The sequence below is a fragment of the Ranitomeya imitator genome, chromosome 7 (genome assembly GCF_032444005.1).
Source record: "Ranitomeya imitator isolate aRanImi1 chromosome 7, aRanImi1.pri, whole genome shotgun sequence".
NCBI classification, from domain to species: Eukaryota; Metazoa; Chordata; class Amphibia; order Anura; family Dendrobatidae; genus Ranitomeya; species Ranitomeya imitator.
The window spans coordinates 222870108-222891989 of NC_091288.1; the positions used below are offsets into that span (position 1 = coordinate 222870108).

The 21882-nt window shown below is 43.4% G+C and overlaps 1 protein-coding gene across 1 annotated transcript in view; it reads left to right on the forward strand.

The window, feature by feature from the left end:
• LOC138645681 (uncharacterized) overlaps window positions 1-6690 on the forward strand; it is a 36830-nt gene extending 30140 nt beyond the window's left edge. Inside the window, exons 2-4 of the mRNA XM_069735144.1 lie at window positions 1616-1742; window positions 4134-4207; window positions 4425-6690. Coding sequence (XP_069591245.1) covers window positions 1616-1742; window positions 4134-4207; window positions 4425-4777 — 554 coding nt within the window. The 3' untranslated portion in view covers window positions 4778-6690. The remainder of the gene's footprint in view (window positions 1-1615; window positions 1743-4133; window positions 4208-4424) is intronic.
• The last annotated feature ends 15192 nt before the right edge of the window (window positions 6691-21882 follow it).

Here is a 21882-nt window from a genome sequence, read left to right on the forward strand (position 1 = left end):
AAGAAGAAAAAACCCACAGAAAACTGCAGCTAGATACTGTATATGTTAAATAAGCAGCAGTAGACAGTTATGGAGCTTTTGGAGGTATGCAGAAGGAGCAATGGACGCACAAACAGTGCCCGCAGGCCTTGCACTGATGTGGATATGCTCTACCCTGTAGAGAAAGAAGATGTGGTTCCAGCTCCAGGAATAAAATGTAGAAACTTTATTAGTTCACATTAAAATGCTGCTGAGACATGACCGGCATGGTGGGTAAAGGAGAGCAACCAACACCCAACTGGATGCGTTTCGAGCTACAAGTGTGCCCTTAGTCCTCAGTATCTGGACAAAACTGAGGACTAAGGGCGCACTTGTTGCTCGAAATGCATCCAGTCGGGTGTTGGTTGCTCTCCTTTACCCACCATGCCGGTCATGTCTCAGCAGCATTTTAATGTGAACTAATAAAGTTTCTACATTTTATTCCTGGAGCTGGAACCACATCTTCTTTCTCTACACGTCGACCAGTGTTGTGGCAGCAACACTTTGTTTCCGTGCTCGGACAGATACTTACCACATCGGACAGATGAATTAAGGGTGAGCTGAAATATACCTTTTTTCTGTGCATATGCTGTACCCTGCCTGCCTAGCGCTGCAATATCGGGACCCACGAATTAGCCCTAAAAAGGACTATTGGTTTATCAGGAGTTGTGAACTGAACAGTTGCAGACCTACACTAACTCTTAAAAGCACGATTCTGACCCTATCTCAGCCAGAGCTCTCCCTACACTCGCTGAGTCCGGAGCTGAATGCGCTGAGCAGGGCGGCACCAGGTCTCTTATAGACCTGATGACGCTGTGCAGCCAAGCCAATCACTGCACGACCACAACAAGGATCGCTGCAGCATTACAGTGCATGGTTGACAATCCCTGCACTGTCATTGGCGCTCTAAAGAGCGCCAGAATTGCAAGGCAGAGACCCGAGCTCCCCCCGAATAATCCTGGAAATACTCAGTGCTCGTCAAGTACACCGAGCATAGTGATACTTGGGCGAGTAACGAGTAGTGGAGAGCTCATCACTAATCTTCCATGATCTTACTGAGGGAAGGAGGTTGTTGGCCAAAATCAATTGACGATACATGACCCCAAACTTCCTTCCTTCAATATGGTGCAGTCATCCTGTCCCTTTTGCAGAAAAACACCCCCAAAGTATGATGTTTCTTTGAAAAGTGTTTTTGGGGTTATACTCATTGTTCTTCTTCCTACAAGCACGGCCAGTGGAGTTGATACCAAAAAGTTCTATTCTGGTCTCATCAGACCACATGTCCTCCTCCCATGCCTCCTCTGGATCAACCAGATGGTCATTGCCGAACTTCATCTGGAGGCTTTGGTGAGCAATGATATCAGGGATGTGACCGCTCAGCCTGGCAGCCGGAATATAATGGCAGTAGTGTGTGAATCTGGCTGCTGAGATGAGTGATAATGACAGTAATGTTATCGCAGGTCACAGCCGATGAACTACAGTAACCTTACTGATATCAGCGCTTGCAGACTGAGAAATTTCACATCACAAATTGTTTGGACATCCCCGGAATTAGACTGACACTTATTACACAGGGTAAATATATTTATTCATCTAGGAAACTTCCTCCCCATTGGTGAGAAGGTGGAGTGGATGAAAGACTACAAAGATATGATGACCAGACTGGAAGATGCTGCACTCAGCCCTAACTATTCAGATTTCACTGTTCCTATCCTAATATACAGGTGAGGGGCCACAGCTGACAAGATCTGGGGTCAGTATTGGATAATGTTAGATAATGCTGAGACCATACGGAAATATAGATGGAGACACAAAGAGTAAAAACAGACACAAAATATGAAATATAAAGAACTAATAAAGGGTAAATTGTGGGGGAGGCACAAGCTGTAACCAGGTATTTTACACACCCTGTCAAACGTGCAAAATTGAAATAAATTATCTCAAGAAAGACCTTGACACTACAGTTACATGTTAGAAAACACAATATAAATAGGGGACAATAATACAAATTAACAATATAAATATTGTCTATTTATATTATTATATTAAAACGTGTAACTGGATACACACTGGCACATAAGCATTAGTGTCAGGTTGGACTAGGCTGACTTCTGAATGTTATTTAAGCAATTCTTTAATCAATAAAGTATTGCAGCCTATTGTGATATCCCCCTAGAGAATTTATGTTATTGTTTCTATTTGTTTTTTTTTTTTTTTAACACATACACTTACTGTGTAAACTATATATAAAGGTTTTTACAATTTTGCATATTTTTTGTTTCTACAAGCTTCTGGGGAGGTCACACTAGTGCAAAGATATATACCTTGTTATGGTTTCTTGAGATAGCTTGGAGACACAACGAGGCAGAGAGGTGATTTCGCCAGCTGGCGCCCCGTGTGGGAGAGCTGACACCAGCATTCTTTATAATGACTTTAACAAGTATAATAAAAATTCTAATAAAAATAATCCTGAGTTATTAACGGTGTTTGCTAAGACTAAATTATATTTTAGGATAGGGCATCAATGTTGGCTCAGTGAGGGTCCTACACCTTGGCCTCTGCGGTTTAGGTACTATCAGATCCAGCATTGGCTGCATGTGAAGAATTAATGGAAGCTAGATAGCACAGCGCCACAGACAGCCTAGTGGCCGCAGCTGAGAAATGCACCTTCATTAGTGATGAGCGAGTATACTCGCTGTTCGGGTTTCTCTGAGCATGCTTGTGTGTTCTCTGGGTATTTGTAACTGCTCGGAGATTTAGTTTGTGTTGCCGCAGCTGCATGATTTGCGACTGCTAGACAGCCTGAGTACATGTGGGGGTTGTCTGTTTGTTCAGAAATCCCCACATGTATTCAGGTTGTGTAGCAGTTGCAAATCATGCAGCTGCGGCGACAAACTAAATCTCCGAGCAGTCACAAATAATCGGAGAACACCCGAGCATGCTTGGGAAAACCCAACTTCCGAGTACACTCATTTATCACTAACCTTCATAGAATAGGACTTCTATTCAGGAGCGGTTCCATCATCATCAACATAATCTCCACTAATTTCACTTCAGCTATCACCAGGATTATCACTATCGTTATCATAACAATCGACCTCTTATACAGGCCCAAAGTGTCTAAAGAAAGGAACAATGACTGCAAGATTTAAAAACTTTTGATGCTTTCATTTTTCTAATTGGTGAACGGTGATCCATGAGTCAACCTTAAAGTCACCTTAAAGTTTAAGGTGGAGGGGAGGAGAGTAACAAGGGAACAAACGCTGAAGCATATGTGCTGTTTACTGCCTGCCATTTTGATGAGAGGAACATCCACCCTCTCCCCTTCCATCTCCCTGCTACTCTCCCTCACCGTTGCCCTCTCCTCCTCTCCTGTTCTCTCTCTCTCATGCTCTCATTTTCATCCTCTATACCTCTACCTCTCTCTCCTCCTCTGCATCTTCTCTCCCTTTTCCTCTTCTCTCCTCATTTCCCTCTACCTCTCCTCTCCCAGTCTTCCTCTCCATTTCTCTCTTCTTCTCCTCCTCCTCTCTTCCTTTCCCTCTCCCTACACTCATTTTTTTCACTGTCATACTCTCCCTTTCATCCTTTTCCTTCTTCCTTCCCTTGCTTGTTTTTATTTATCCCTTCTTTCTTTCTTTCTTTCTTTCTTTCTTTCTTTCTTTCTTTCTTTCTTTCTTTCTTTCTTTCTTTCTTTATTTCTTTCTTTCTTTCTTTCCATTCTTTTTTCTTTCCTTCCTTTTATTCTCTTCTATTTATCCTTCCTTTCCTTCCATCGTTCTTTCCTTCCTTCCTTCCTTGATTTCTCTGGACGCTTTTGGTTGCACTTATAAAGATACAGTTCCTGTTTGTGGCACTGCAGTTAATGAAAGTTGTGACCATTCCACTTGACCCATAAAGATTGTTACAAGTTTATGTTCAAGAGACGGAAGTGCTTCACTAATGAGAAGTTGATGTCTTAATCCTCATAGTCTCATAAAAACAATCCCAACCATTACCACCACCATCATCCAATATTATCACCACTGTCACCAGCCTCAGCACAGTCACCATCACCCCTATAAATATTATCATAATTACAATCTCCGTCATCATCTTTTCTTTTATTTCTACAGCGCTAAATGTCGGCTTCATGAGACTGAGAGACAAGAACTGCAGGAGTTTCTGGAGAATTGTATGGAGATGACAGGTAATGTGGGGTGTAGTGGACAGCAGACTCATCCAGAGGCTAGATCTTGTTTCTTGATGTTCAGCTGCTGCCGGGTCCAGAGAGTAACAAGTATGAGGAACGGATGATGTTAGCATTAGTCCAACACAAAATGTCATCCAGATATTCAGGAATTATTACAATGAAGAGTGATGTTATATTTCCCCAGATCATCTTCTTACATCTGTGTCTCTTGCAGGAGTCTTCCCCATCATTGTCATCACCAAGAAAACCAGTGGAGACTTTATGGAGATTGAGAAGATGTTCAGGCTGATGGAAGCCGAGGTTGTAATATCTATAGAGAACTACACCAAGAAAGATCATATCAAAACTTGGGGGAAAACCAGCGATATCCTGAAGGTTATTCACAACGCTCTGGAAGACGTCAAATATCGGCTGACACAGGAAAGAAATCCACAGAAAGACATGGTGCAGCGGAGGAAGTTCCTGCTGGAGTATATACATAATGCGGAAATGGAGAAGAAACAGGATGAGATGACAAGAGAGGAAGCAACGAGAAGAACAAAAGAAAAGAGAGAAAGCAAGAAATAGGGTACAAGTGAAGCCGCTCATGAGGGATAATGAAGAGAATGCAGAAATGAAGAAGAGACAGGATAAGCTGATTGGAAAGGAAGAACTGAAAACAGAGAATAGAAACGATAGTGGAGATGATTGGTTTTGGTGGTTACCTTGGCGTTAACATTAGAGGGAATTATTCTACTAAATGTGACCGAATTTGATCACAATTTGCAGAAAATAACAACTTCCCATCATCACATTTATGTAATGTTCTTTCCTCTTTACACCTCACACCACAAGGGAAAAGTGATAAGGGACGCGGGGGAAAATGCAAAACTGCTTTAATTATTTTCACATATTGATGTAAAGTCATCAAACTGAGAGGTGGCGTTCACCCGACCAATGTGAGTAATGATGCACCGTCTTACATTCAGCGTGGGGCACTGCTTGGCTCATTTTCTGAATGTTTACATTAACTTTACGCTTTCTATATATTATACATGATAAGTAATTCTACCCCATCATATCTACTATATAATTGTCTAAGGGTCACTTCCATCTGTCTATCTGTCACGGAAATCCCAAGTCGCTGATTGGTTTGGCCACAACCAATCAGTGACGGGCACAGTCCAGCCGCGAAATGGCCGCTCCCTACTCCCCTCCAGTCAGCGCTCACACTGGGTAAATGGCTGCGTTAAGGGACCACATTATGTCGCGGTGTAACGCAGTCCGTTAACGCTGCTATTAACCCTGTGTGACCAACTTTTTACTATTAATGCAGCCTATGCAGCATCAATAGTAAAAAGATCTAATGTTAAAAATAATACAAAAAAAAAATCATTATATACTCACATTCCGGCGCCTTTCCCGCTCCCAGGCGTTTACCGATGTTCCTCACGATGCTCCGGTCCATGCATTGCGGTCTCGCGAGATGATGACGTAGCGGTCTCGTGAGACTGCTACATCATCATCTCGCAAGACCGCAATGCATTCTTGGGACCGGAGTGTCGCGAGGAGCATCGGTAAACGCCTGGGCTGGATCCGGGGGCTGACGGAAGGTGAGTATATAACTATTTTTATTTTAATTCAAACAGGGATATGGTGCCCACGTTGCTATATAATACGTGGGCTGTGCTATATACTACGTGGCTGTGGTATATATTACGTGGCTGGGCAATATACTACATCGCTGTGCTCTATACTACGTGGCCTGTGTTATATACTGCATGGGCAGTGTTATATACTACGTGGCTGGGCAATATACTATGTGTCTGTGTCATATATTACGCGTCTGTGCTATATACTACGTGGCTGGGCAATATATTACGTGGCTGGGCAATATACTACGTGGCTGTGCAATATACTACATGGGCTGTGCTATATACTATGTAGCTGTGTTATATACTATGTGGGCTGTGTTATATACTACGTGGGTTGTGTTATACGCTACTTGGCTGTGGTATATTTCTCTGCTGTATCTGTGCATCATGAATCGTGCTATGTGTTAAAGAGGGGGGCCCACTGAGACTCTTTCGCCCGGGGCCCTCAAAAACCTGGAGCTGGCCCTGGCTTCACTGATTGGTCACGCCCGGCCGCGAACAATCAGCGACAGGCGCAGTCCGCCCGCGAATAGGCGCAGAATTTGAACCACGCTTCGCTAATTGGCCGGCTGAATCCTGTTTTTAAATTGCATTATTCTGAAAACTTCATTAATAAACTACATACATATTCTAGAATACCCGATGTGTTAGAATCGGGCCACCATCTAGTATAGGAATAAAGGACTGACCAGGAAACGTCTCTCCTTCTTCTTCCATCTAATGGGGCAGTTCTTCTTATTGCACATGTGGATTGTATTCTGGGAATTTTAACCATCTTCTGCTCCTTATTGTACCTGTGTCACCCAAAATGCCAAAGAAGATACTGTGGTAACAAGAGCAAACACCTCCAAGGTTCCAGGATGGCCGCTGTACACTGCACGACTGTATGGAAAGTAGATACAGGACTATTGATCATTGCACAGTGTGGATACATAACCATATGTTGTATTCTCCATGGCTTTAGATGCATTCAGGGCAGGAACAAGGTAATTTGGTGCCCTGGACAAATGAAGCCGATGGAGCCCACCCCACCCTTCTGCGCCCAAAGAAATGGGTCAGAGACTAAAGTAACAGGACCCCTAACGCTCCCCATCCACCTCCAATGTGTTAGATAATGAGCTCTAACAACCACTAGAATTATTAGTTTTTCATCAAAAGTTAAAAAAAATGTGTGCCGTACTTTAGCAATGAGGCGTAACATGGAATATAATTTTAAAGTAAGATACAGAATCATTAATTGTTTGGTAACCATTTACACAATAAAAGGGACAAATAATGATGTCTTTCCCTGACATCCTATATTTTAAATGTCAGACCCAAAGACAGTCATGGAAACTAATATATCTTAACTATAATGGGGGCCGTTTGGATTCACTTAAGGTGTCCAACATTTGATGGATACCATCATGGAAATTAAACAGACCTCAGTATAGATATAAATTAATAAGTCTGATAGGTTTAACATCCATCATGCAACAAACACTGATTGAAAAAAAACTGATGGTGGTTCTGGTGAAGTATTCATGTACTAATGGTGGGTCTTGTGCTGTGTTCATGTACTGATGGCAGCTCTGATGTAGTATTGGTTGTTATGCTTCTGTTTTCATGTACTACTAATGGCTCTGGTGATGTGTTCATGTAGCAATCATGGATCTGACATTGTATTCATCACAAGAATCATCATCAGTACATGAATACAAAACCAGAATCATCATCAGTGCAAAAATAAAACACCAAAGCCATCATCAGTACATGAATGCATCACAAGAACCACTATCAGTATATGAATACATCAGAATCACCATCATTACTTGAATACATTACCAGAACCACCATCAAAACATGAATGCATCACCTGAACCACCATCAGTACACAAATACATCACCAGAACCACCATTAGTACAATGGTACAATGCCAGTACCATCATCAGTACATGAACGTCACTAGAACAACCATCAGTATATAAATACATCACCACCATTTACTACACATCCTGATGGTGTGGTTTGACTGGAACCCAGGTGAATGCCAGGTGCTAATCCAGGATGAACCCACTGAGCCGTGGCAGCAAAACCCCAAGGGGACAGGGAAGTAGGACAGGCAAAAGAATACATCAGGTTGACAGGTTTGGGATCAGGCACAAGCAGAACTGATACATGAACACGGGGCGGCCACAGTTACGGAATCATAGATGGAGGTTCACAGGTGCTGGTCCAGACTGACAGGTAAGGTTGGCAGCCCAGGTGCAGACCAGATGAATCAGGATCAGGTTTAGGTACAGACAGGGCAGATTCGGGTATAGTAACAGCAGAGCGGACTGGAACAGATGCAGAAAGGATTTATACAGAGTCTTTCCCACATCGGTAGCATTTTCTTTCATTCTGGGTTTGGTCGTCTGTGGTAAGTTTATGTTTGATGTCTTGTCTTGATGGAAGTTGTCCCCCCCATCTCCATGGTGGTGGCCTAATGGGCGACTATTGATAATGTATGATTGATGAGATACATTTACTTGTGTTACAGCTTCAGAGTCAGTAAAAGCACACCGTCGTGCTAGGTACTTTCAAGGTGGATCCATAGATTCTTCAGAGACAATCCTAAACGTGTGTCTGTCACTTCTGATATTTGGTTTAGGTCGGATGTGAGCTGACGAGGTGCGGTGCAGCTGCTGTACAAGTCATGTCTGCATACTGTGTTGTATCCGTGGCTCATCTGTGACAGCAGAATGCAGCACTAACGCTCTTTCCTATCACCTTTTATGTCCCTTATGTTCAGAAAGTTTCCAAATCTCACCATTTTCTCCAGGTAATTGATGTCAATGGTGTATATTTTGGGATCACGTGCAGATGGTCTGAGTCTGCCTTCTTGGCTCTGCTTAGTAATATAGTTTAGGAGGTAGAGAGAAGATCATTAAATTAATGGAATTCTACTTGAGTCTTACAAAATTACTTATTCTCCAGAAAGGAGATTTTTTTTTGCATTTATCTCAGCACAAATTTAGCAAAGTGATCATGAGATGTGGCTGCCATATGGTTGAACTGTTGATGAACAGGCAAATGTTTAAAAATACAAAATAATACCCCCACCAGTCACCTGTCCACCAACCCTATCATGTGATCCAGTGTGCCTCTGTAACGTGGTGTGGGGGTTGTACCCATCTCTTTTGCCCCGGCAGGGTACATGAAAATGGGGGCTCTGGCTGGGTGCGTGGGCTCCAGCTATGGGGGTGTTACGCTTTTGCCAACTGCATGATGCCGTGACTTCAGTTGGCCAGGACCAGATGTTGTAGTGTCCAATGAGGGAGACCACCACTCAAGAAAGCCTGTCTTTTTCTGAACAATAACGTGGGGGGGAGTATGTATAGTGAATAAAGGGTTCACAACTTTGTGGACATTTCTGTTAGAACATATAACATTTTCATACAATTCTGTTCCTTCTGGAGCTCGCTCCGCTCTCTGTCCGTTGGTCTCCTTCTTTATCTTCTCCCCCACCCAGCAAAGCATTGCAGGAGCTTCCTAATCTCCAACAACAGCACCACTAACCAGTAAGTGAGAGTCCCAACCATGGTTCCGCGTACTTTTCCCCTGAGGGGACCACTATGGCCATTACTTAACTTCTCTGCTTGCCAACGTCTTGGGACTGGGGCACGGGGCACTCTCTCGCTTCGTCCCACTTTCCTTTTCAGCACTGCTTCCTCATTCAGATAACTCCATACTGTCGTGCTAGGATTCCTGCTTCAATTCCCGTCTCCGAAGAATCATTCACTCCTTCTCACACTTTTCCTTGGCTGCACTCTTTATCATGCTATCTGTTGTCTTGGTCTCCGCTCACTTTAGCGACACCCAATTCGTGCGGCTCTGCTGACTAATAAGACCAAAGGTCTGCTCTGGCTACAAGCTAGCCCTTATTTGCCTTTCTGACAGGAAACTCTCTGTGTCCCTTCACTTGAGCCTCTCCCACTCTGGGCTAGTCCCATCATTAACCATGACTGCCCCTACAAGCTATCACTAATAACGCACATTACTCAACACCTTGCACATTCAAATACATTGTAAGAATTCACGTCTTCAAGGGGGGAGCATAGGCAAATCCTCTACCTCCTTACACCTCTTCTTTTCTCCTTCCTCTGTCACAAGTGTTCTCTTCAGCATTTTCACTCCAGGCCGGGGTTCCATGTACACAAGGCCTCTGAGTGACGTCACCAAAGCCATTTGTCACGTCACCACAATGTTGAGATGTGCATCAATATCGTTCTGGTATTGTCAGTGAGATGATTCATGCAGCATGGCAGTCAGTACTCCGTGCCGCAGGATCTTATTCTTCTCGTCAAGAGTTGTGATATCTACATAACAGACACAACTGAAACGTCTCTGCCCACTTCCTGTTTCCTGTTCATCGTGCTCTCACCTAAAAGGGGCAGAGATACTATATATGTCGATTTACAGTATGTCGCAAGGCCCTGATCTTATTTCTCAGAAATCATAGCTCAGGTTCAATAATTCATCTGGGTAGGAAGTGTTCAGAGACAATAATCTGAAGACCTTTTTGAGACAACAAGGCAAAAAGCATAGGGGTGTGACACACATATAGGGGTGTAATAGTAAGTATTAGATATTGTGTAACCATGTCACACTGGAACCTTTATAGAAATGATGGCTAAAAACCCAGAGAGTCAGAAATAATTAATGGGGGAAAAGAACAAGAAACTGCCAAAAACACAATAGTCACAATCACAAGTAGTGTAAATATATACAGTATATACTTTATTTCAAAAATCAAGGTGGTAACAAGAGATGGTGAAAGTCACAATGCATGTCAGTGCAATGCAGGTGTCTGGATGTATATAGATCACGAGACGGGAACAGTCAGAGATTGATGTCATTTTATTTATATACAGCAGTAACTATAAACAATTAGTGTTAGTAATTATGCAAATCAACAGTAGAAATGGATCACCCCGCAAGGGGTTACTCAGTACCAGGTCCTGTGGTTCACAGGGGGATTTCACTGTGGCTGACCTGGTCCGTGGCCATGGGACGTCGTGTAAAAGGGGAAAGGTCTTTAAAGGGATAAAGTTTATGTTCGAGAGGCCACTTGTGGTATTCGGTATTCGGTGACCGACGCTGCTTAAAGGGGTCCGCTGGGGTGATGTTATGGCAGCTAGATGGTGTACCTTCCCACAGGTTTAGTATGCCCCCAGGGCTTCCCAGTAAGTAGATGGTGAATGGTTAGTGGCGCAGAGAAGAACGAGGACACAAGGTTGCAGTCTCTTTACCTTTACTGAAGGCTTCAGCATCCACAGTTCAGGGCACCAGATCACAGGGCAGGCAGTCTGGCCAGTTTTGAGGCAAGTCCAGAGTCCCCTTGTCCAGGTCGAGAATAAAAGCCTTTCCTCTAGCACCGTGGTGGTGTAGTCCCTTACTGCTAAGCTTCTCATAAGGTCCTCACAGATGTTCTCTCTCTGTCCCACGGATTGGATAGGACATACCCGTATGACTGGTGAATTGAGGCGGTTTATAGGGACTCTAGCACGCCCCAGCCTCTAAGTTTGTCACCGTAGAGTTCAGCTGTCCTGCCGGTCTCTGATGTAAGTCATAGAGATCCTTACAACCTCGGTGTTCCGGCTACCGGTCTCTGCGCCTCAGAAGGAGGCAGCTTTCTCGGGGCTGGTCCCCTTCTGATATCCTCTCCTGTACTTCCTCTCCTGCACGCTTGCTGCAAAAAATTCGGCCTTCAAATGTCTGATTCTGGGAGCTGCAGCTCTGTGGGCATAAACCAAAAGCATAACAGAATGTAGCATAGTACAGAAAATATATTCAAATACAACCATATGTAATCATAAACTAATCCCACATAGAGAGGGGGGACTGAAAAAGGACTAGTCGCTAATAACCATAGAGCAAAACATGGTCCACAAGAACCGAAATAACGACCACTAAGTCCATATGTAGAAATACGTACAAAGAAATCTTTATTAAACTTAAAAACAATATTCATGGACAATACAGAACAGATGGTACAGAGTACCACATGGTGTGCACAAGTGCCTCACCGGTGTATGAACCACCACAGGCACACGGAGTCAGGGGATGAAAGCACCTGCATATTAGTATATACTAACAGCTCACAAAGGAGCTGAAGCAGACCTCGGCAAAAATACACATCCAGATTGGTTTACGTGGTGGTGCTGATCTTAAGCAGAGAGAAATACACATAGGACCAAAGGGTTAATACCTTGAAATAGTTAATTTTGCAAAAGCCCTGCTTAAAATAAGGCAACCCAGCCACAACGCTAATATACCGCCGGATATATGAAGCGGATCTTACCTCTATGTAGAGGGCAGTGTGCAAACCTTCCCCGAGTCCGTGTGCCCACCCCGACGCGCGTTTCGGTCGCACACCTTCTTCAGCCCCCCATGGACTCGATTGTTATAAACCCACACCAACTCAGACATGGATTCAGGCCACTTCATCTTCTTGTCATCTTCCAGGGTTCAGAAAATTTGCAACAGGGTTCTGTTGAAGTGCTCACAGGCCCATTTCCCTTGTGGGTGATATGGTGTGGTTCAGGAATTATCAATTCCATAGATACGATGCAGCTCATCCATTACTTGCCCTTTGAAGCTGGCCCTTTGGTCGGAGTGAATTTACTTCGGGCACCCATAAATGCAGATGATCTCCTGACAGGTGGCCCTGGTTGCAGCTTGGCTGTCTGAATCCGGGTGGGAGTCACCATTGCAACCTTGGTGAAATGATCAGTCATCATCAAGCAATATCCGTAGCCATAGTATGAAGTTCCAATCATCAGATAGTTGATCATCAGGACATCCAATGGCGCAGAGGTTCGGATAGCCTGAATAGGAGCTCTCTGTTCTGGGGGTTTGTTCAGCTCACATCGGCGATATCATTGGCAAACTCCATTGACCTCTTGCCACAGTTGCAGCCAGTATACCAGTAGTTGCAACAACTGAAAGGTTTTCTCTATACCGAAGTGGGCACCACTGTCATGAGCTTCTTTAGCCAGCTGCACTACCAGCGCTTCTGGACCCACTACTTGCCAGTGAACATAGAACTCTCGGGGGAGTTGAATCCAGTGACACAGCAGGCAATATTTCAAGGAGAGCCATTCCCACTGGCCCAAGATCAGCAGTACTTAGGGGTCAGGCTTTTGCTCCAGAGTGACCAATTTTCTCAGACTCGCCAGCTGCGGATCGGTCTGTTGCAGGTGTATCCACTTGTCTATTGAGCAGCCCAGGATCTGGGTGCACATCACCACAGACACCCGCCACATGGGACCCGCAGTTCCCACCAGGACCATTGTCCCTTTCCGTGCTTTTCCGGATCCACTCAAATACTGCCATATAGCTCTGCCTGTGAGCCCCTACACTCTACTGCATCTCCTCTTTCACTATTCTTATCGTCATAAAAGTGAGGTTTGATAAAGACCCATTACGGGGTTGAAACATTACCTTGACACTTTTTTCTACTTCTGTAGTGACTCCAATAAATACCTGATTTATGTTACGCATTTGAGAATCTAAACCCTGAGTGCGGCTGTTTCTCTATTTCAGGATCTGGGTGCGTTTGTACTCTTCTCTAGACTCTGAGTGTTTACTACAGCCACAACAATCTGCCTAAAATCTGTGATCTCATCAGCTTCAAGCTCTTCATCTATGTCGGTTTTTGGTATGGATTGGGTGACTTGGGACAGAGCATCCAAATGTGTGTTCTGGGACTGATAGGACATCTTGTACTGGTATTTTGACACCCTCATGACTCACCACTGTTCTAGCACGCCCAGCATTGCATTTTCTAGGTTGACCAGGGGGTTTTTGTCCGGCCAACCGTCACATATTTTTCTGACCCCGACAAATAATCTTCAAATTTCACGGTCATGGTCCATAACAGCACCAGGAACTCCAGTTTGAACGAACTGTAATTGTCTGGATTCTTCTCCGAGTCTCTCAGTAATCTACTGGCATATGCGATCATTTGCTCTCTTCCTTCTTGTGCCTGGGTCAATACTGCCCTCAGTCCATACAGGCTTCCATCGATGTACAGCATGGAGGGCTGTGATAAGTCAGCATAGGCCAAGATTGGGGCAACCCTCAGTGCCATCTTCAATGCTTGAAACACTTCTTCTTGCCATGGGCCCCGCTGAATATTTTAATGTTTGGCTCCCCCAGCTGTCCCCCGCAACAACTCTTTGTGTGGTACCACAATCTTGGAAAAGTCCTTCTGCGGTAGTATCTGGTTAGCCCTGTCACAGATCCCACCATGCTGCCTCCAATAAGTCACGAATCCCAGCAATACATCAGGGATCCTGGGGAGGATACCTTTATCGTCCCAACCACTCACACCAATTTGTCACAAACCGGGATGTTTGTATGCCCCTGGTTCCTTCTGAAGGGGATTTATCTATATCCCACTTCCCAGTTCCACTTTGGAACTTGCAGCTCTCTGGCGCCCCCTTACCCTCAGGTCAGTCTGGGTACTGCACCTAGGGTAATTAGTCACCAGAAAGGCTGCCTGCTATGTACTGGCTATTGGGCATGCTGCAGCAAGGGCAATGTAACTACTCCCACTCAGGCGGGAGCAATAATTATCAATGCCGCCGGTCGCTGCACAGATGCCCAATTGCACAAAACAAAATATGCTGCCACCAGCTCCGATTAATGGGTCCGGAGCCAACCCAAATCAGTAGCGTAATTCATCTCAGAGGACGCACAGTTTTTCATAGAGCAGAGAGAGACAAGCTAATAATTTTATATTTTACTCCAAAAAAGGTAGGCAGTGTTTACAAAGTATAAAAAGATATTATAAAGGAGACAAAATCATGTGTACAATACAATTACAAATAATATGGGATTAAAGTTGAAAAAGCACTTACATAGCATTCAGATCATTTCATTTCATGACTGGCCGTGGGCTGTGGAGGAGAAGGGTTGCCATATATCCAGATGCATCATACATCTAACTAGCAGCTACACCCCGAACAAAAGACACGACTAGAATGCTGTCTTACTAAGATATTCTTAGCCCAAAGCTCAGGCACTCCCACTGTGATGACATCACTTAGAGGCTGACAACTCCTCTTTACTTAAAATTTACGTTTTGGTTTCACCAAAGACATTCCTTGGGAAAGGGAGGGGGGAATGAGTGGCCTTAGGGGATTGGTCTTCTGCAGTTAAAAGCCATAAACTGCTCACACATTGGTATCAAGTTGCACAGAGTACCTGCCATAGGGCTTTGTTTGTTGTATGAGCGAATGCAGAGGGGGAGAAAGGGGGGTCAAGTCTGCAGTGTGTGTCTGGAAGCCATGTAACCTACTGAAACTAAACTCACAATATTGCATTTTTACGTTATCGTGACAAGCCCAAGAATGCTCTCAGTTCTCTCAGGTTGATAAGTGTGGGCACTTCTTTACCACAACCACCTTCTCTGCAGTGGAGTAAACTCCTGCACCAGACAAGGTGTGTCCCACGTATTCAATTTCCAACTTGAATAGGTGACACTTAATTTTTAACCCATGTCTTTGAAGCCCCTCCAGCACTTGCTCCAGCCGGTTAAGGTGATCTTTAAAGTAGCAGAATAAATGATTATGTCATTTAGGTATTATCAAAGTGGCTTCAAAGTTCAAATCCCAAGAAAAACCAACGAAAACAAGGATCCCTAAAATATAACTTTTAATGAACAAAGTTAAAAAACTCTATTTTCAAAATAACAAAACAATTAAAAAGGACAATTCATGTACCTATTAGACCCTACTGGGTAACTACAATATACCCTGCCTGGCAGTGGAGGATGGCACCCTACTTTTCTGCGGTAGGCACCCCCACTCCTCGACGGCTCACCCTATAAATCCCTCAAAAATCCCTTCAATCCAGGAACACTAGTGAGCCCTACAGATGATCCCTATCAAATCCCCATCAAATGATAATAGCCATATCAGGGTTTTCAGATATGCAAAAGATCAACAGATGAAAAAGTATACCACAGCATAAAGCCACATGATAGAAGGACACAATCGTCCCTTTAGTAAAGAAGCAATGCAATATATTTGTACTTATCATTTGCTTCGGCATCCCATTTTGATCTCCACAAAACCCAGACGTATGATGAATAAGGCGATAACCAACATCTTTAGAAAGATCCCCAATCAACATGCAATCAACTAAGCAAAAGGGTCACAAGATTGCAGTAAAGGAGGACCTTTAGCTCCAGGAGCAGTTAATATCCATACTTGTGTGCTGATGTTATTAAACCAGGTGTTTCTCCTTTTAGAGACAGGAGTGGTCTGTGTGAATGTGTTTTTTATTTTTTAAGGAAATATGTAACTTCATGTCATACTGTCTCTTCCTCTCTCTCCTCTCAGAAGAAATGGCAGAAACATCTCTACGGTCTGTCACGCCAGTGACTCGCACAGTTACTAGACATCATCCTACTCACTGTATTCAATGCTCTGCTCCTCCCAGTATCAGGCCATCTTGCAAAACTGCCTCTTACAGAATTCCTAGCACTGCTGCATCCTCCTGTTGCTGGAGATTCCCCACCTGGCTATAGGGGGTCGCGGCCAGACTCTGCAAGAATTTAACAATCTGTGTATTGCAGAGTTTTGCTTCCGTGGCCTATCCACTGCCAGCAGTTAAAATATTAGACAGCTCCATCCTCCACACAGTCCCTAAATTTAGGTTCCTAACCGCAGCTCCTCCCTATCACTTTTGACTGTCTGACCATGTCTCTGTGCCCTCTATGCTTCGTGTTATGCCTCTGACGTTTCTGTCACCTGCTGCAGGTTCAAGGATTGCACTGGTCTTGCACCTGGCGACTACTCTAACAGCTCAAGCCAATCTTCACCATCAGAAACTCTATTGGAGACCTGGTTGTCACTTAGTTACCCCGTCCCATATAAGCCCGGCCAGTAACGCAGTGCGTCCATTACCGTCACACAGTGTCAGGGAGTATAATTCACTTCACACCATGTACTAGTGTAGTGTCATGTACCTCACATACAGAGGAACATTTTACTTAAAACATTGTGTATTCCTCCATTATTTACCTCTTGTTCTGGTGTAGAGTCATCTACCTCACATAAACAGGATAGTTATATCTCACACATGGCATACTGCTCCATTATCTAACACTGGTACTGCTGTAGCATAGTGTACGACATTTACAGAGGATAATTATACCTCAGACATGTCATGTACCTCACATACAGAGGATAGTTATACGTCAGACATGTCATGTACCTCACATACAGAGGATAGTTATACCTCAAACATGGTGTGCTGCTCCATTATCTACTTCATGTTCTGTTGTAGAGTCATCTACCTCACATAAACAGGATAGTTGTATCTCACACATGGCATACTGCTCCATTATCTAACACTGGTACTGGTGAGGCAGAGGATAATTATACCTCAGACATTGTGTGCTTGTCATGTGTCTAGGTTCAAACACGTGAACCTGTGTTTTGTGGTCGGCTTCTCTGTCTGCCGAGCCATAGCAGGCACACCTTTTCTACAGATGTTTAGGTGTTGTTATTCTGGATGTAGTCTGTTTAGCATTACTCAGGTGTTTTGATTTGTCTGCCCTAATACCTTTTAGGTGCGGCTTCATATTCTGTCTCCCTGCTTGCATTTCCTGCTGGTGATAGTTTCTTGTGAATGTTCAGCCATTCTACTGTAGCTTATAAGCATAAACAGTCATTGAAATTCCAGCCATGGTTTATCTCCTTGCTGTTTCTTTACGGTGCACCTACCTTCTATTTCTTTTTAGGAAGTAGGCAACATATAATCTAACAGTACATACTTCATACTTTTTTTGTATTTTGTGGTTTACTTTACTCACTCTGGGATCTTTCCTTTCTTCAGCACACTTTCCCTTTTGTAAGTAATTCACACTCTGCTCTGCCCTCCGGTTCTTTAGGAGGAACTTGAAAACACTCAATGGCCTTTCAGGCAGCATAAGTCAGTGCTGTCATCTTCTAGTCTGTGGTTAGGGCTATCTCTGCTCATGCAGGAACCATTAGGGACTGCAGGTCAGGATCTCTACTCTGTACAGGAATAGGCAGGGTCGGTTGCAGTTTTTTTAGTTTGTTACCTATTTTCCCAAGAGAGTTGCTATCATTAACGTGCTCCTTCATTATCTACCTCAGTTACTAGTGCTACATACATATTGGTCCTCGAACATACTGATTTAAACACTCCAAAATCACAATCTTATAACCAACGCTCCAAAATAACGGAAGGAAAAAGGAATGTATAAAATAATCATTACTTTTATTCAATATTCAAAAATTCCAAAAACATGATACAAAGATAACAAAATTATATAGGATGCCTCATGTCAGGGAGACATGCAATCTCACAGCCCCTAAAGTTTAATCAATAAATATTGGCCCAATACTAAAGGATAAACAGCTTACTAGATTTCACTATAACCTTTACTTAGTTGTTTTACAGCATAAACCATAAATATACCTTGCAAGCAATAAATAGAAAATCATTCATAAAGTGCCTTAGTGCAGAGTGGTATGCATAAGGTAAAAATACAAATGTAAACATTGAAAGTAAAACTGCACTGTCTGCCACCCCATCACGCGTTTCGACATTGTCTTCTTCCGGGGCCGTATCTAGATGGAGAGGCTGCTAGTAATTTATTACACCCGCCGTCTTATCAATGCCTGTTTTCACCCTCATGTGATCATCTTTACATATATGTGGAACTCCGCATATGTGTCATCACAACGCAACTTCCCCCTTACTAATATAAGTATCAATGCTTATTGTTACATGTGACCATCGCGTTAGCGCCCTTAATACTTCCCCCTTATAGCGGTAATGAACCATATGTGTTCCACCGAACGGATGTACAAGTTCACCCCCAATACGAAGCACTGGCATCCGAGTGATGACGGCGCATGCGTCCTTGGCACCACGGCAATTGAATAAAAGTAATGATTATTCCTTTTTCCTTCCGTTATTTTGGAGGGTTGGTTATAAGATTCTGATTTACCAGTGTAGCAATATCTACCTCACATACACAGGAAAGTTTTACCTCAGACATTGTGCGTTTCCATTATCTGCATCATGTACTGGTTTAGGGTCGTTTTCCTCACATACAGAAGAAAGTTTTACCTCAGACATTGTGCGTTTCCATTATCTATGTCATGTACTGGTTTAGGGTCGTTTTCCTCACATACAGAAGAAAGTTTTACCTCAGACATTGTGCTCCTCCATTATCTGCATCATGTACTGGTTTAGGGTCGTTTTCCTCACATACAGAAGAAAGTTTTACCTCAGACATTGTGCGTTTCCATTATCTATGTCATGTACTGGTTTAGGGTCGTCTTCCTCACATACACAGGAAAGTTTTACCTCAGACATTGTGCTCCTCCATTATCTGCATCATGTACTGGTTTAGGGTCGTTTTCCTCACATACAGAAGAAAGTTTTACCTCAGACATTGTGCGTTTCCATTATCTATGTCATGTACTGGTTTATGGTCATCTTCCTCACATACACAGGAAAGTTTTACCTCAGACATTGTGCGTTTCCATTATCTGCGGCATGTACTAGTTTAGGGTCATCTTCCTCATATACAGAGGGAATTTTTACCTCAGACATTGTGCTCCTCCGTTATCTATGTCATGTACTAGTTTAGGGTCGTCTTCCTCACATACAGAGGGAAGTTTTACCTCAGACATTGTGCTCCTCCATTATCTATGTCATGTACTAGTTTAGGGTCGTCTTCCTCACATAGAGAGAAAAGTTTTACCTCAGACATAGTGCTCCTCCATTATCTATTAAGAGACCACTGCACATTGTTCAGTTTGTCTGATTTTTCTCTTTATAGGTATATTTTTGAGTAAACTGTAAATTGTTCTTTTATTCTATAAACTTCTGACAACATGTCTCCGAAGTTCAAAGCTGAATATTTTGTATTTATTTGCAGCAAATGAGAAATCGACAAAATCATAAAAAATAAACAGTGCTTTCAGACCTCAAATAATGTAAAGAAAACGAGTTCTTATTCATTTAGAAACAACAATACTAATGTTTTACCTCAGGAAGAGTTCAGAAATCAATATTTTGTGGAATAACCATGATTTTTAATCCCAGCTTTCATGCATCTTGATCACCTAATCAGAAGCACATTAAGTAGAGTGAGGCGTCCTCTGGTTGGAATTCAGCTGACACTGGAGTGGAATGGCTGTCAGACATGGAGAGGCAGATTTTTAGAAAACTGTGCAGTGGTCTCTTCATTTTTGCCAGGGCTGTATAAACATCAGGAGGAGATCAAATACTCCATATGTATATGCTCTAAAAGAGGAAAAAATTATAAGAGAATATATGAAAAAAATATATAAGGCCACCATAGGACGATATTTAAAGCTGACCCACTACTCCATTAGCCTAATGTAAGGCAATACCCTCATGTGATGGAGTAAGTGACAGTATATAGCTGTATACATGTGGCTACGTGAAGTAAAGTTTATTAAGTGCAAAGCATTTAGGTGTAATAAAGTGCATATACCTGTTAAGAACTTATTGAATTAAACTAGCAAGAGGATTCCAGCCTGCCACCGCTTTGAGGGTTTCCCCACGTCTTCATCAGCAGTCTCAGGCTACTTTCACACTAGCGTTTTCTGCAATCCGTCACAATGCGTCGTCTTGCAGAAAAAACGCATCCTGCAAAAGTGCTTGCAGAATGCGTTTTTTCCCCATAGACTTGTATTGACGACGCATTTGCGACGGATTGCCACACGTCGCATCCGTCGAGCGACGGATGCGTCGTGCTTTTGCGGACCGTCGGGAGCAAAAAACGCTACATGTAACGTATTTTGCTCCTGACGGACCGCTTTTTCCGACCGCGCATGCGCGGCCGGAACTCCGCCCCCACCTCCCCGCACCTTACGATGGGGCAGCGGATGCGCCGGAGTAATGCATCCGCTGCCTCCATTGTGCAATGCGTTAAACGCTAGAGTCGGAGATTCCGACGCTAGTGTGAAAGTAGCCTTAGGCTAAGTTCACATTGGGTTAATGGCGTCTGTTAGACGGACTACGTTACACTGCGGCATAACGTGGTGGTAACATAGTCCCTAACGCCGCCATTAACTCCTATGTCGGACGTATCGCTAGCGCATGCCCACAATGGGCGTGCGCTAGGGATGTGCCGTCATTGAGTGACGGACCCCGAGATGCGGGCTGCAGCGTTTCCAGGTCCATCACCGGCACTTGCGTTAATAGCAGCCCATTCACGTATGTGTTGAATGGGCTGCTATTAACGCAATGTGAACCCAGCCTTATAAGAAGAAGGATTTGAAAAAGGTCAAGCAGATCCAGATGAAAGTGGATGTACAGTATATTCTCTTATATGTGGACAACATGATTATGGTTCATCAAGAGGAAACAGAAGTTGTAAAGATGACTAAAATTCTGAATCAGCATTTTGAAATTAAAGACCTTGGAAATGTGACAAAATTATCTAGGAATCCAGGTGCAAAGAGAAGATGGAAGTTTATCTCGAAACCAAAGTGCAAAAATCAACTCCATTCTGAATCAGTTTGGAATGTCAGTAGCCAAAAGTATATCAACCCCCAATGGACCCATCCAACTTAAAGCTTGAAGGAGAAGGTGATCTGTTACCTAACAATGAAAAATACAGACAGGCAGTGTGGTCACTTCTATACATAACAACTATGACTCCACCGAATATCGCAGTAACAATTGGAATTCTCTACAGATATGTGGAAAAACCAAAAGGACTGTAATGCCATCAAAGAGTTCTTCAATACTTGAAATAAACTCCAGAAAAAGATGTAAGGATACCTTCAACAGGAGATCTACAGCTCACAAGCTGTGTGGATGCAGACTGGGCTGGTGACTTAAGTGATCATAAATCGACAAGCGGATATTTGTTCAAGCTTGGAGAAAGTTTATTTCCTTGGTCTAGCAGAAAACAGGTGTCTGTGTCCCTGTCATCTATGCATACATGCGCAGGCGTGTACTACGGAGGACAGAGAATGAACTTC